The following is a 16,325-nucleotide window of genomic DNA, read 5'->3' as shown; positions in this document are numbered from 1 at the left end:
CAAAGGATGGTAACATTCAAATCACAAAGCTCTTCATGACTTTCATCTCTGCAATAAAGCTGCTATACACTGACTTAAGAGCTATACTGGGTTTTAGTAGCATCCCCCTTACCAACACCCACCACCCAATAAAAATTCTACTGGCAGCAACAGACAGGGAAAATAGAAATACAGTTCATTACAGAAGAAGGTAGACATAGTTCAATTATTTTTAAACAGCGATTTCTTATGCTAATACTTTTTTGTTTTTAGGTAAATTGGCAAGGATTGTCCATTGTTTTTAGGTAAAGTGGCAAGGATTAAATTTGATGGAGAAACTGAATTAGTTGGGTACCATCAAATAATAAACAAACAGCATTAAAATCACTGGGTTTGACATCTCAAGAGTTAAATTAGAGTCAGAATATTTGGCAGAATTCAAAGCACAACTATTCACAGATGAAGTACACCTGGTGAACATGTTTGCCACTGTCAAGCCAAAAGACACTTGGAAACTATCCAGTGTTGAGTATTTCCAAATACACAGTGTACTACTGTACAGTCAACAACACTATTTTGATACTAGCAGGATTCTACTTCTGTATTAAAAACAATGAGTCACATGTTTACAAGTGTTATACCAGATTGGCAGCTTCTCCTGTAGAGAAAGAAACATTGCATAGATTCTCTTAATATTCTATGTCCATACCCAAAACCACTTAAATCATGATTTTGGTAGTATTCATATAAGTACATGTGAACACATACTAGTAGTAGCTTTTCACCAGTTCATTTATTTTAATGCCTAGAAGAGACCAATGTGATCACACTGCATCAAGCTAAGAACCCCTCTAAGTAACAACCACGTCAAGCCACTAACCTGTTGAATGTTTACAATGTACAGTTTTGATTTAAGAAAGTAGGAAGTATCCATTACAGTTCCTATGTCTTCCAAAGGTTAATCACTCCCACTTAGATTTTCACTGACATTCTTATTCTGAATGCATTTGATTTGAGCTCTCAATTACTGTATCTCATTATTTTCCCAAATTAAAATATCTTTGACAGCAGACATCTTTCTTCTGTGTACCTATCTCTGGGACATGATCAAATAACCTCAACCTCAAACAACTAAAAGAGATCTATGAGAACACATTCAAGAATACAGCACAGATTCTGTAGTTCTTAAATCATGCTTGAAACTATAAAATATACTTATCTTTTTTCTAGTAATTTTATTTCTCAGTAGTAGCAAACGAGTAACATTCCTTAATTCTGCTTTTTATTCCCTGCTTTTGGATCCAAGACGATATTATCACTGCACTTTTAGTAATATCACACCAGGAACAGATGTTTAACTGATTATGCACCATTATAATTAACTGCTTTTCAGTGACACAATTTTGGAACCGTTTTCTGGAACATGCAAGTGCAAACTACTTTCTTTATTCTGGATATATGACAACATTCTTGGCCATGTTAAAATGAATGCTGATCTATCGAGTCCAGCTCACCAAGTGATCTGTGTTACTCTACAGAGCTGCCCCAGGCTGTAATCATTTCACCCCCCTGTCTTCTGAGAACTTTGTGTTTTCCATCTGGATCGTGAATAAATACACTGAATAGCAAGAAGTCATCAGGAGCAGGTCAGATTGGAATCCTTTTAGCTCATTTGTGTGGTCAAGAGAAGATACATGAATACAAAAACTACAGTAAGAAGCTCTGCAGTTAGCCTACTTTTTATTTCTTATGAAATTCCAATCCAATAATTTCTTGCCTCCTTAGTGCTATAATATGGAAAATAGTGAATAAAATTCCCCATTTACTTTTAACACACTTTAGAGGTTTTCAGGATAAAAGCCCCTCAGCTATTCATGATTCCTCACACACAAGCTGTCTCACAACTCTGTAGATTTCTATACCTTTCCTTGTCCCTTTTTGACAAGGAAAAATCAGAACTGTGTCAGAATCAGCATCCGAGATGCAGGTGCACCACTGTGGGTTTACACAGTCAGAACAAGATGTTTCATTCTGTTACACATATTGGCTACTGCTGAGTTTTCCTTTTCACAGGGTGTATCATACCTCCAGAGTGCCTCGTTCAGAGTCAATGAAAGCGTAAGTTAAGATGTTCCACACATCCTTTTTCACTTAGCATTTATTGATGCTGAATTCAATACTGATTTTATATGAATCTTCTTCTTAATCAGTTAAACTTACAGAAAATCACAGAAAAGCAGAGGAGGAAAAGACATCAACTCATATTTTCACCCCCACCCCTATTCATTATTCTTTTAAACACTGGTAAATTAACCTTAATTAAATATTACTTGTTCAGTGATCTATATGTCTCTTCAGAATAACTTCTATTACAATACTGTGCAAAAACAGACAAAAAAATACTATTTTAACATAACACTCGCAAGCTCAAAGTAAGCTGACACTTTCCTATAACCACATCCTCACTCAGGGCTGGGGAACCCATCAGGATCCCATAGTATCCTCCACTGCTGCAGGATAGCCTTTGACTCTGACTTACTGTCAGCAACAGACACATTTCTCCAGACCCGTATAAAGTACCTGGCAGAACAGATCTGTGTCTGATGACAGGGCAGGCTCTCCTCTGTGTGGTCTGTAAATCCTCAAACCATGTACACAGGGAGGAAACTATTTGAATTTTAAGCATTTTGCCCTACCGTAAAAAGCACTTGATAGGGTCTGAGTCTGTCTCTGTCAGGGATAATCTAGCAGACATTACGCACCCTGAATGGTCAAAATTGGCAAAGGCTTTCCTACTAAAGGCTCAAGAAGAGGACTCTCCCACTGCCCAGTTCCTGGAAGGTGGCTCCCATAATTTACAGATTAAAAAAAAAAAAATCCAAACACCTTTTCTTCAAAAAAGCACATTGAAAACAACCAGTATGGCAGTCAGCAGTAGGGCTCAAAAATCAGGAAAATGGTGCAGAACAAAGTAACAAATAAAAGGTGAAAGCATAGCAGCTTGCCCTAAACCCAGGGAGAGGGATGAATCACAGTTTTTATGGCCACATATTCAGAGAGGATCAGCCTTATGCTGATCCCACAGAATATAACGGGGAGAGACTATATGAAGGAGGGAGCATTACAGAGACTTCCAGATTAGTTAAAAAGTGCAATCCAGTTAAAAATAATGTTGTCAATGTTTTTACCTTTGTTTCCGCCCCAAGCAAAAAATTAAGGCTCAAAATGCGAATTTTTCCACTTTTAGTTTCTTTTACTCCTATCTCAGATGAAGAGTGGTGACCCATATCCAGTAAATATCAAAATCTACTCAGGTTCCATGAGCATGTTGTAACTATAGAATACAACGAAAGACAAAAGTGAAGCTTAACCTGAACAAAGTGGTACCAATCAGCAGAGCCATGCTGCAGTCTTCCTGAACAAATACACTGCCAGCCTCAAAAACCAATCAAAACTATTGTTAACAGCTGGAAAAAAAATTTAAAAGGACCAGTGATCAGCACTCTGTATCTTTTAAAGCCATTTACCTCCTCCAAAACCTTTTTTCACTGATATGCTGTTATTGCAATTTAACACATTTTTTTCTTGGTCAGACCCTCTACCTCTCTACTATCCACAGTGCCAACAACAAAATGAAGCACAAAATATTGGCCTCAACACACAGAGAAAATTGAAGATACTCTTATTGTTCAGGAATACAGAGGGAAGCAGGAAAATCTATCAATCTGCCACAAGAAAACTAGGCCAACCAATGAGAAAGTTGACTTCAAACTTTTATTCATTTTTCATTAATCTAAAATGTTAAAAGCAGCAGTAGAGCTTCTTTTATTTTTCCTAGAGGACCAAAGCATTTTCCCATGGATTGAGCTAAATGTAATGATTTTTGTTATTTAAAAAAAGCTTTATCACTGTTCTCTTTTCACAAAGTTAAACACAATGCTGAAAACAGAGAAAAGAACACTATTAATAGTATAAATTAATTTTACTTCTTGACATCGCTCCCTTACCTTTCAGCTCACTGACAGTGACTAATGATAAGAGAAAAGCAGAGAATGAGTTCCCCCACTGAAGACAGAACCTGGTCCATTCTCCCAAGTTCAATAACCATGTCAGCTCTGAGTGACAGGATCTCAGAAATAAATAAAAGGGGGATGGTTCCTTGCCAGCACACAGTTGAGCTGTGGTACTTCTTGCCATGGGATGCCCCAAATGCAGGGAACTGGCATGGGATCTGAAGGGGGGCTGGATCAGGCTGTGGAAAATCACACCATTTTGGTAAATTGAATGCACAGGAACTACGACTGAGCTGCAATGGAGACTAGAAGATCCTTGTGGGAAATATCACACTGTCACTCTACCCTGGGCACCTGCTCTAATAACTTTTAATTTGGAGACATGATACTGGGATACATCATGGCTGTTTGGCCTGGTCCAGGACAGCCACGTGTATTTTTATTGACAGTCCTGACTGCAGAAAATGAGAACATTTATAAAGTCCATTTATCATATCTTTACTTATTCCAAAACAATATTAGTATCTGAAAATTCATACAAAGCAGCAAAGCAGCAAGTAAAAACAGCTGCCCCAGTTCTTCAGAATAAAGCTTCTTCCAAAGCTTTAATAGCTATTCCAATTTTAAAAAGGAAACACCAGCCAACCGAAAAGGCTTATAGACTAACTAATCATATGGAATGAGTGGCTCAACATATAATTCAATACCACCATTTTGACAGAAACTTTCACAGAAAAAAAAACAAACCAACTTGACTTCAGTGCTGTTTAATAAATGATTACTTGAGGGATTTTATTTGTTTAAAACAATCACTCTGCTTCAGCTAAAGACGTACTCTGGAAAGCTAGCATTAAAAAATTATTTGCTCTAATCTTTTCCAAACTCAGGCTTGGCATCTAATCCCTCTTCATTACCAAATAGCTTGGTAACCAAGTATTCCATTTGTAAAGTAGTCATAATAACAATACCAAACAGTTGACCTGATTTCTTCAAAGGTATCTATAGAAAACAAAAACTCAACAGGATTTTAGTACAGGGAGATTCAGCCAACCAACTCCTTCAATTTTATTAACAATATATGAAAAAATATGTAGGATATTTTCATTTGAAGTAATTTTGTTCAATTAGCAATACTGATGTATTATTTATTAAAAAAAGAGGTGTGCTAGTCAGCAAGTTACTGTTTAAGTGTGTAAAATTGTTATGAAGATCATTTTATGGACCAATTTGCTAATGGACTAGTTATTAAATACAGGCATAAAATAATGAGAATATTTTCAAAAGTAATAACTTATTAGAAACAGGTTTATAATGCTAATCAATAAGCATGAAGTACTTTACAGCAGTAACTTCATTTGCTCTAAATGCAGAAGATTATAATTTATTACATTTATTTAGCTCTTATGGTTATTTTTTGCTTAATCAATCTATATTGCTGACTCTTTACATTGTTATTCATAACATGTAATTGTGCAGAAAGTGGAGAAAATTATTAATAGTACAACAATAAATTACCATTAATATGTTTTTTCTCCACATTTTAAGTCTCAGAAATTTCCTTATTTATCCTTTTATTATAGTAAATATTAGTATTAATTAAGTAAATAGAAGGAAAGGTAAAAGTGTTAGAAAATTTACTTTCTCTTCTGAAAATCTCATTAGTTTAAACAGAAGAAGAAACAAAGACATCAGAACTAGAATACCTGCTACAGCTCCATGAGGACTAGCAAGTATATGCCAGGTAACTCTTAATTTAACGTGAACAGCAGATGGCATTCATTTAATACATGTTAAATCATACAAATAGATAAATACCAAGCCATTTTCTGATGTTCATATCTCAGATGTTGTCCTCTTCTGCTCTTTTTCAGGTCTGCTTGGGGTCCACAAAAAATGAGTTCTCAAATCCTAAGAATTTAATGTAACCCTATCAGCACTGTTGCTAAAGAAAGGAAAGCAAAGGAAAGCATGATTCACATAAAAAAAAAAAAATCCCACAACCTTAAAGATGGCATACTGCTCACACTGGATGTACTTAATATTCTTAAGAGCCTCCCAGCATTCAAGGAAAAAAGTATGGAACTTTCCTCTACAAGGCTCTTACGGGATATAACCAAGGGAAAGATGAGATTAACTTTGTTTAGCTATTTTTTAGGAAACATGGAGGAAAAACTCCCTGTAAAGAAACAAACTACAGACATTATTCTCACATACACCAGCAGTTTAACAGCTACCTGAATACCTGGTGTCGTAACTCCCACAGTCTGACTCCAGTTTCTGAGCACCATGTAATTCAAATTCCTTTAAAAATCATGGTAGCACACTTTAAAGAGTTACCGAAGCATAATGTGATCAAATTTTGCTATTCTGCCTCTACAGATAATTACCTGCTATAGGTGAGATGATGTATGACTCTCAGGGACTACAGTAAAATAAAAGTCTAATGATGAAAACATTGGTACAATACAATCCACAAATACGCACCCAATACAAAAGCCTAATAATGATGACATTCATTAAAGAGGGACTAACATCATTTTCTTCCAATGGAGAGAAGGTTTCCATTTATGCATTTTGACTGTGTTTCCTTTCCTCCATTGCATATGTAGTATGGATGGAAAATTTTGTCTTTTACAAAATCAGCAGAGATTTGTCAACTGCTACAGCCATAGCTGAGAACAGTTCACTAATCTGAACTTATTTAAAATAGAGTTATATGATAAACTTCCTCTTTATCACTATAATTATTTGTGTTATACACATTTCACAGTGTTGGAAGAACAGTTGTAATGTTGTTTGAATGTGGCCACAAAGGTGTAGAGAAAACTGGAAATTAAACTTTTCCTCTTTCCTTCGGAACAGTAGGGATGGAAAACAACTCTGATCATTGTGTCTGTTCCCTCTGATCATCAGCAACATATCTGGTGGGTTAATGTAAAATTACTGTTTGACACAACCACATTCAGACCTCTCTACTCCACTGGCTGCAGTTTTAATGATAAACTCTAAGGAGGCAGAGTTAGAGATTCAAAAGATTTTTCTTATTTCTAAGTTGTGTAATAGGATCAACTCCATCTGCCTGGCCCCAATTCCAGGCACTGCTGAACTCCAGGACTTAATTCAGATCTCTCTAAGGACCCATGCCCTCACTTACTTCAGTTCCACTCAGCAAGTTCAGACAAGAAGGATAAAATGAGTCAAGGATCAAAGGTGAAGAGGGAAGATGTAATGGAGGGTTTTAGAAAATAGAAGGAACTGGAAAGTCATGCAAGACTAAAGAAGTGGTGGAGGCCGTGAGCTGAAAGCAGAGTCTGCAGCACACAGCAGTGAAAGTGCAGAGGCTGGCAGAGAAGTAGAGCATACCAGAGAACCAAAAGCAGAGCTGAGGAGGAGGGAGGCAGGTTTTTTTATTTTTTTAGAAATGCATTAGCAGCGTGCAATACATGTAAGCAGTGAACAAAAATAAGATGCAGATGAGAAGAAAAAATAGGCAGAAGTATCAATATAATAATAATAAAAACAACAGTAATAATAACAATAATAATAAAAAGGAAAGTGCAGAATTGAAAGTTTCTGGGAATAACGGCAGATGGGCATAATAAAGCTCAAAGGATGCTCCATGGAAGACAAAGAACTAAGCATTGTTCTTAGTAGTGCAAAGTTTCCCTGATAGGACACATGTTAATGTATAAAATTCAGTTACTTAGGAGTGCTGGTAAATTTGATTCCTCAAAATTTGTAGCAACTTCTGTTTTTCTTCTCCCTCTCTCTGTAGGTTCCCTGTTTTGCCAGATTGTTAGCACATTCAATTAGAGGAACCTTTCCTAACATTTCAGTATACTTTCTGTCAAAATTCTACAAAACCTAGTCTGTTAATAAAGCTGCTCACAAGCAGATTATGATCTTCTTCCACTCCTCTGCTCTCAAAGAAATTGATACCATGCACATTCATGGACTAATAATATACCATAATATTGTGTTCAATTCTTCCATTATGTTTTTCTTCAAATTTTCCAGGCTTGATTTGGTACTTACCAGTTCTAACCTTATATTCCATTCTATGATGCAATTTGTTCCTTTTTCAACTCACAGTACACGTAAAATCGTTACCATCTCAATTAATACTTTTGTCTATAAAATGTGCTCTCTGGGACTGGCTATCCCACAACATAAAGAGAAAGGTTTTATGAAAAGACACCATCCATATTGCTACTAGAATGAAGAAATCACAGTAATTCTTCAATAAACAAGGAGAACCATAAATGTTCATAATTTGGAGGCCTTGACTTACCAGGTTACTTGAAAATCATAATGATATCTTAACAACACAGAAAATCCATTAAACTTCATTGTGTATTATATGAAGCCTACAGTATATATGCTAAAAACACAGGCCTTTACACTTTCAATGAGTTTTGATGAACAGCCATTTCAGAAAACAGCCACTCACCAAAGAAAAGCTTAAAATAAAAGTACGAAAGAATTTGCTTACTTATGCATAGCTATCAGCAAATCCAGATTCTATATGACCTAGGAATAACTCTCAAGTTTTGCAGAGATTTATAGGTCTATGAGCAGAATACCCATAAACTGCTATGTGCTTGTGTTACTGGCAGAACAAACTGCTGTTCAGACAAGATGATATCCAACTAAGTACAGAAAAGAAACTGTCAACAACTCTGCAAGACTATAATAGAAATTGCAAAAGCAGAGCTTTCATGACTAGCCATACCTTCAGAATACTCACAAATCAGTCCCAGGCATGAAAACACAGTTGGAACTGATTTTAAGAGAAGGTTGAAGAATGGCATGTTCCCACAAAAATAAGAACAAAGCCTAAACTGTGTTCCCTGTATTACATAATTGCCAAAGCAGATAGGGAAAAAAAGTTAATATTATAAATATACAGAATTTTTAGCCAAATTGTATTTGAGAAGTCTAGAATTAGAGAGCAAACTTGTGATTGATTGAAGTTAATCACAGTTGATTGGAGAAGCACATACCCAACCTTTTCATGTTTTGTACGCTTTTATTGTTGTGATGGTTTGGTTATTCTATCAGAAACATGCAAAAGGGAGGAAGTTTAGAATCAATAGGTAATTTTTCCTCAAAAATCTAAGTCAAATGGCATAAATAGAAATTCCTGAAAACATACATCAATATTATTGAGTAGTGAAAACCAAGCTGGCACCAAGCTCTGACTCTCAGATGTGCATGAACAAAGTGTAAGCTGCAGATATAGGAATGTATGTTTCCTACCGGTTTTCGGAGCAGAAGCTCTGCCTTGGTAGACACTCTGCCCTTTAACTTTCAGATTTATGCCAGCTCTGTATTACAGAGTTCCAGAGTCGCAGGGGTTAATACGACCCTATTGTTGTAAAGCATCAAACATTTAAATAATGGTTTTGATTTTAAACCTCTGAAGATGCAGAAAAAGGAGAATGTATATAAAATATTAAATCTTTGGAGCTTCATTTTAATAACATTCTCAGATCTTTTCCCTTCACCTCTCTCCCCACCACTCCACCACTCCCTACTCTTTGCCTCATCTAATATCTTATTATACTGTCAGGATATTTAGAAGGGGACAAGGAAAGAAAAATGTGCTTTGAGAAAATGCTCCAGAATTCCTTCAAAAACAAAACAAAAAAGGGCGACATTTTCAAATCTTTAAATAACAATACATTTTAAGGATTGACAGTACTTTGGTCCCAGGGGGCATCAACTCATGCAGCTTCATATAAAGCACCGCACTGCAAGAGATGAAACGTCCGCTTCAGAAATAAATTTCTGTTGCACATATCTTTTGATAGGTAAAATTAAATGGACTTTATGAATATTAGGCCAACCTACCGAAAAAAAAAAAAAAAAAGAAAGCCAACAACATGTACTAAATCTCTTCCTGTTTAGGGCAAACAAGGTCAGTAGTTAGTCAACTGACAAATTATACCATATCATAAAACCCCAGCTTCATGTAGGACTTCTCAATAGGTATCAGATTATATGGACTTATACGACAAATCTCCCTTCCCACATGCATTATTCTCCTCCTGGCTATCCTCACCAGTTTATTTATACCTCTGGACTGAAACTAAGTGTAAGATCACACTGCTGCAAATTTCCTAGTATGTGACAAAAAAGGACTTGATTTCTACATTAAATTACCAAATCAATGAACTCCTCAATACTGTGAAATAATTTTATCTGTTTTCAGATATTCTCATCCCATTCTCTTACAAAAACTGCTTTCCTCAAAAAAAATTACACTGAGGACATAAAAGCATAAGGAGGACATATGGCACTGTTGTAAATTTATGGCACTTACAGTTTAATAATAATAATAATAAAGAGAAAAAGAAATGTCAGCATGACTTGTATAACTTTAAAAAGTTATGTATATGGTAACTATTAAAGCAGCATTTATTCTGTTTTGGACACATTATTTGCTATGAAAGTTCTGTTTTCTTTAGCAGAATTTTTTCACACTCCTCTTGGGTTACAATTTCCAATAATGCCAATGCATCAGTTTCATCCAAAAAAGTAATCATTTGGAAGTTGTCATAATACTAATAGTTCCTGCTACTCACAAGCAGTGAAGAGAATTCAGGTCCAGGTATTTCCTTGTTAAAAATAATGAAGAAAAATATTTTCAGTTATGGTATATTGTGGCCATTCTAGATGAATATATAACATGAAATATCAAGGAAGATTAGACTAATATTTGAAGACTTTTCATCTCTAGCAACTTTCTCTTCTCTTTATTTTGCTCTCCTCAACTGTCTTTCCCAGATCTTACAGGTCTTTGGGATATTTTATGTAGGTTCCCTTTGTATTAGTTTCTTTCACAAACTCTTTTTAGTTCTTTTTTCTTCTTTTTTTTTGAGTTTCAGAAAAAGCATGTATAAATATGTATACTCACATAAATAATGGAGCAGGAAACCTGTTTCTTATTCTTTGAGTGAACACAGTAAGCTAACTAAGGTGAAAATGTCTGTGAAAGCCTTTATAACAAGAATCAGCCTACCTTCTTTAATAACACTGTTGTTTACAAATTAGCAATGCTACGTTAGGTCTCATATCAATGAAGAAAAATATGTGAGTTTTAAGATGTGGAAATAAAACTTCTGAATAATATTTTTTGTTCAGTCTTTCTTCAAGTCTTGCTTTGTTTGCTTTGGCTAGCCTGAACGCCAAGCTCTTTGGAACATAAAGAACATTTTTGTGATCTATTTTTACAACAAGACGCTTATATCAAATAAACCATATTGATAAAACCCTAAACTGAATATCAGAGTGTAAAAGACAAGACTAGACATGAAACAAATACGGTAATATAATAACTTTGAATAAATTCCAGTAGACATGATATAAATGAATGTGACATAAAAGTAATTTTGTGACAGAGAAAAGTGGGGCAATGCTGGTTTCAGAAGACTACTTAATGTTTGTGAAGTGCTTTGAAGATGAATACCCCTTCGTACGTATTATGGCTATGGATTACCACTGGAGTCATGTAGCCTCACTCTGAAACTGAGAATCTGAGGAATTTGAGACAACCTCCAATTCCAAGTCAGAAGAAAGGCATAGATATAAAAAGTGTTAAGAATCCTATATGATACAGAATTGCTATAACCCATACACTAGTATGTTTTCTTCGTTTCTATGATGACAGTTAAAACAGATTTTCATAGGTGTATCTGTGAATAAGATTTGTAAAAATATCAACCTTCAGTGTAAATGTTCTTTCTTTTGAATGGAGGGAGGATAAAACAGTGTTGCTACTCTCAGAAACTGATGGCATTTATAACTTCAAAATATATTCTGCCCAGTGATATGAAAACAAGTATAGAACTGAGAACTTCCAGGACTAAAAGCATAAAGTTTTTAACACCACTTGACAGGAAAAAAATAAGTATATAAAGCAACATACCAATATACTGTCCAGATCACATGGAATAACTTAGTAGAGAATCTAATCTGCTGATTCCTGAGATTTCAAACTGTAGAACTTTCACACTGAAAAAAGCAGCAACAAAATTTTGCCACATAACCCAAATTTCAGCAATTCAGTCAGAAGTTTAACAACTAAAATTTCTGTTAGCATAGAATAGAAAGATTGCAAATAATCTTATTCTCTACAGTTATACTTTAACAACCCAACCACACTGTTGAAAAAAAAAAAGTAAAATACTGATTCAGTAGAATAATTCCTAAGTATTCAGCCATAAAATCTAAAATGAGAAAACTACATTATCCTGAAGCAATATGACTCCTCCTTGCGGGTTCCACACTTCCACACCAACCGAGAGTGAAGTGGTGAGAGTGGATCCCATAAATTAGTGATTCAACAGCTGTATTCTTCATGGAAAAAAAAAAGAGAGTAATGCCCTTTCTCCACCCCGTCCCAACATACAAAGCACAGAAATACATGTTGCAAATCCATAAAGACTAGAATCCCTTTTAACAAGATACATAGAAATACTTCGTGAAGCAACAGCTAAGTTTTTCCTTTTGATCCACATCAAGCACATGACTCCTGTTTCCAAAGCAGTAAAAGACTAAATAAAGACAGTGAAACAGAGTCCAGAACAAGGTGGGGTTTTTTGTTTGTTTCAGGTTTTAATATAAAATAAAGAGGAGGTAATAGTTGCTTTATCAGCTTATATTTTGCTTTTATTTCTAGTGTGATTGTTTATCATTGGGAGCGTTCAGACAATACTGAATAGCTCTAGTGTTCATATGATTTCAAAGAAATTCTGCAGACTTTCCCACCTCATAAGCTGGAAATAATTGGTCCGAACCTGTCAAGAATAAGCATTTTTTCAGTGACTTCACACTAGTTTTTAGGCACTGCGTGTGACTGCATCGGAAGTATTTTTAGTAGCAACAGTTTCAGTACATATATACCATAAAGAGCCTAAATTGTCAAACTCAGCCAAGGTCCATGGTCACTTAGGTGAAAATAATGTTAAACTAACAAATCATAACTTCTAGACCTGCTGGTAAGTAACATTACTGAGCATGTAAATGAAATGTTACATATCCACAGCTTCATCTCTTAATGGCTTATGAGATAGAGCAGAAGTAATTCCTCTTTCATCTTTGCAGAACAGTTAACAAGAGTTTGGCTTCAATCTTGCTTTCCAAAAGAACATAGCACTAGGGAACCAGCATCCCTATATAATAAATATACATATGAAAAGATTAAGTAATCTGCCTCAAACGGCCCAAACTGTTTATTACATTGTTTCGTTACAGTGTTACAGCATCTGACTACATATTCTTTTATTCACCTCTATATTCTTTAATTGTTAAAGCAATCCAAAAGGTTATGTTCCATAAGTTATAGCTCTCTTTCTCTCTGTGGGCCCATAAAACTGAATGGAAGCAGGAAGTGTCTACTACAATATTCTCTTTTGCCCACAACTCCCATGCAGCTACAAATCTAAGAGTGCTAATATTTGAGCTCTTTATCATTATTTTCTGCAGCTGGTCAAATCTCCAGGTGTAAATTCATCAAAACTAGTTTCTCCTGGAAAATCGTTGACACATTCAATCAAATTTTCACCTATATGTTCCAGCTGATGAAAACTATTATGTTCCTAACATAGATTTTAACCTTTTTTTTTTACCTTCAATATTTAGCCTTAAATTTAGATATTGAAAACAAACAAACAAAAAAACCAAAACCAGCAAAATGAGAAGAGAGACTGTAAGCGGAAAGGGATAAGTTTAGGTGATATATGGTACCATACTTGTCCATGTGAAATATAAAAAAAAATAAAAATTGTTTGTAAGTTTTATATCAACTCAGGCCAGCTAATCAGCTCTCAGGTCAATGCCTATTTGTGATTAAGTTTAAAAAAAAAATAACACAGTACCTTTCTAATGAGGTTTGAGCAAATGTTGCCTGAAATGCATGTGTTTAAGGTTATAGTACAAAGTTTGCTACTGGTGCCTTAAATCATATGTATAAGCGAGCAAATCCTCCCACCTACCACTTCAAATACACCACCTCCCCTGTTCATCTTTTCTCACTTCTGTTTCCAATTCAACTTCTTTTCACTACAGTGAATACATACTTCTGTTGATCTTATGGTCGGCTGGATTCATTGACTGGTGTTTACCTCAGTAAAAGTTTCTTAAAACCGACATAAGACTCTGTAAATCAATATTTAAGAGGAAAAACCTTTGCAGACATGCCAAGTGTGAGCTTCTACAGATCTTTAACCAATAGGAAAAAATAATTCCTGCCTGCCCAAGATTTTATAATTTTGGCGAGTACAAGATCTAACTACACTGCCATTTATATAAACTATAGAAGTAGCAGTAAATTTATCACCTAGGTCAAAACTTACAGTGATAAGTAATTTAATAATTTTACTTTAAACGAGTCTATTAAAATTTAGCAGGAAGTCTAATTATTGTATCTTGTATATAAGCAAAAGTTTCTCAAATGAATACTCAGCATACACTTAATCAGCATCAAGTCACTCAACAGTTATAGCTAAAACTGGAGCATATACAGTACATCTGTACATTTACAAGCACAGGCTCCCCAGATGTTATAAATTACTATCTTTACCAGTGGACTCCTAAAAGTGTTGACTTAAAGAAAATGCAGTGAACAGTAGAGATGTTCACAGCAGGAATTGTCAACAAAACTAAATTCAACAGTAAAAGGTCTGTTGATATGTGTATGATCTAAAGGGTAAATGTCACAGAGCTATTACTGCTTGGGTGCATTACAGGGACATTACTTTCAGCTGTACTTGATGATACAGTTACAGAAAGTTCTACTACCTTACTTACAATACATACCATTTATTCAAGTTCAGCTATGTGCAACAGGCAACAAAACATCATAAGCTATTTCCTAGTTGGGGGAATAAAAAAAAAAAAAGAAAAAAAAGGAGAACACCAAACGATGAGTCATTTTAAATTACCTGACAACTCAAAATTATATTGGACATTTGACAGCTTCAAATGGTTGTACAGAAACTCATGTTAAAAAGGGAGACATGAAATTCCAAACTTTATTTACAGGAGACAGAAGAGAAGGGAAAAGCAGTTAATGACACAGCCCTCCAGAAAGCAGTTCAGCATTACTGATATAATTTATTTATTGCCCGGACCGTTTGAGCCCGTCCCGCTGCTTGTGGAAAGGTGCATCAGAGTGCTCCATCAGTTCTGCAACCACTGACATTTCCCAAACCACCGCACGCAGCAGCATGCAATCTACACCAGGGAAAGCCCAGCTTCCCCAGCCAGCAGGAGTTTCCAAACTGAGAACAAAAAAAAAAAAAAAAAAAAAAAAGGAAAAAAAGAAAAAAAAAAGAAAAAAACAACCCCAAACTCTCACAGACTTTTTAAAAGCCGGGTCAGGGCTGCAATCTGTGATGTGCACGGAGCGGTTCTGCCCGCTCCGGAGCGGTGGGCACGGCCGCGCCGCGGAGTCCCCTCGAGCCCCGCGTCTCCCCCGCGCCCCTCTCCGCCCGGGTACCCCCCGCCCCGCGCCAGGTGCGCGCTGCCCCGCGGGCCGTACTCACAGGGACACGGTGCGGTTGGGCAGCACGGCGGGCTGCAAAGTTTCCACCAAGTCGCCGCCGCTGCAGACCACTTTGATGCGGAGGGCCGGGCGGCCGGGCCCCTTGGCGCGCTCGGCGGCGCAAAGGCAGCGGTCCACGATGAGGTCGGGGCAGTTCCTGCTGCCCCCGCACAGCCCCAGCGCGGCGGCCAGCAGGCACAGGCGGGGGCACAGCCCGCGCATGCTGAGCCAGCGAGCGACCCGCCGCCTGCCGCGCCGCGCATGGCACGCGCCCCTCCGCGCCGCTCCGCGGGCGCCGCGGGCCCCTCCACGCCTCCTGCGCCCACCCCGCCCCGCCTCTCTCGCTGCGGCCGCTCCGCTCCGAGGGACCCCCCCTCTTCCTCCTCCTCCTTTCTCCGAGGAGCCGCCGCTCTTTTCCTGCCGCAGCCCGGGCAGCGGCGGCGCTGGGCGGACCCCGCGGCGCTCAGCGGGGCCCCCCCTCCCGTCGGCGCTCACCGGGCGCGCCTCCCCCGGGGGTCCGGCAGCCGCAGCCCCGGGAGCGCCCTGCCCGCCGCTACCTGCGCTGCCCGCGGTGCTGTCAGCCCGCCGTGGGGGTCTGGGAGCTGGGGGCAAAACCGGACAGATGCGCCAAGGACGCGCTGCAGCCTAAAGCGGCGCGGCCAGCCCGGGCACAGGGCAGAAAATCGGGAGCTGGAAAAATGCTAAGGGTCGGGAATCTAGTTTTGAAAATAGCCACCTTAGCTACCGCGCTTCAGAAACCTCTGTGCAAAGTGCTGTTTGCACCT

General features: G+C 37.5%; 1 protein-coding gene across 1 annotated transcript in view; it reads right to left on the bottom strand.

Moving 5' to 3' along the window:
• The window catches only part of ADGRA1 (adhesion G protein-coupled receptor A1), a 261,633-nt gene extending 245,797 nt beyond the window's left edge, over nucleotides 1-15,836 (bottom strand). Inside the window, exon 1 of the mRNA XM_051800658.1 lies at nucleotides 15,542-15,836. Coding sequence (XP_051656618.1) covers nucleotides 15,542-15,762 — 221 coding nt within the window. The 5' untranslated portion in view covers nucleotides 15,763-15,836. The remainder of the gene's footprint in view (nucleotides 1-15,541) is intronic.
• Between the last annotated feature and the right edge of the window lie 489 nt (nucleotides 15,837-16,325).

This window comes from Manacus candei, unplaced genomic scaffold, assembly GCF_025592945.1.
Source record: "Manacus candei isolate 608988 ecotype Guabito, Panama unplaced genomic scaffold, ASM2559294v1 h1tg000050l, whole genome shotgun sequence".
NCBI classification, from domain to species: Eukaryota; Metazoa; Chordata; class Aves; order Passeriformes; family Pipridae; genus Manacus; species Manacus candei.
The sequence above is the reverse complement of the archived record's forward strand: the minus strand, read 5'-3'. Positions and strand labels throughout refer to the sequence as shown.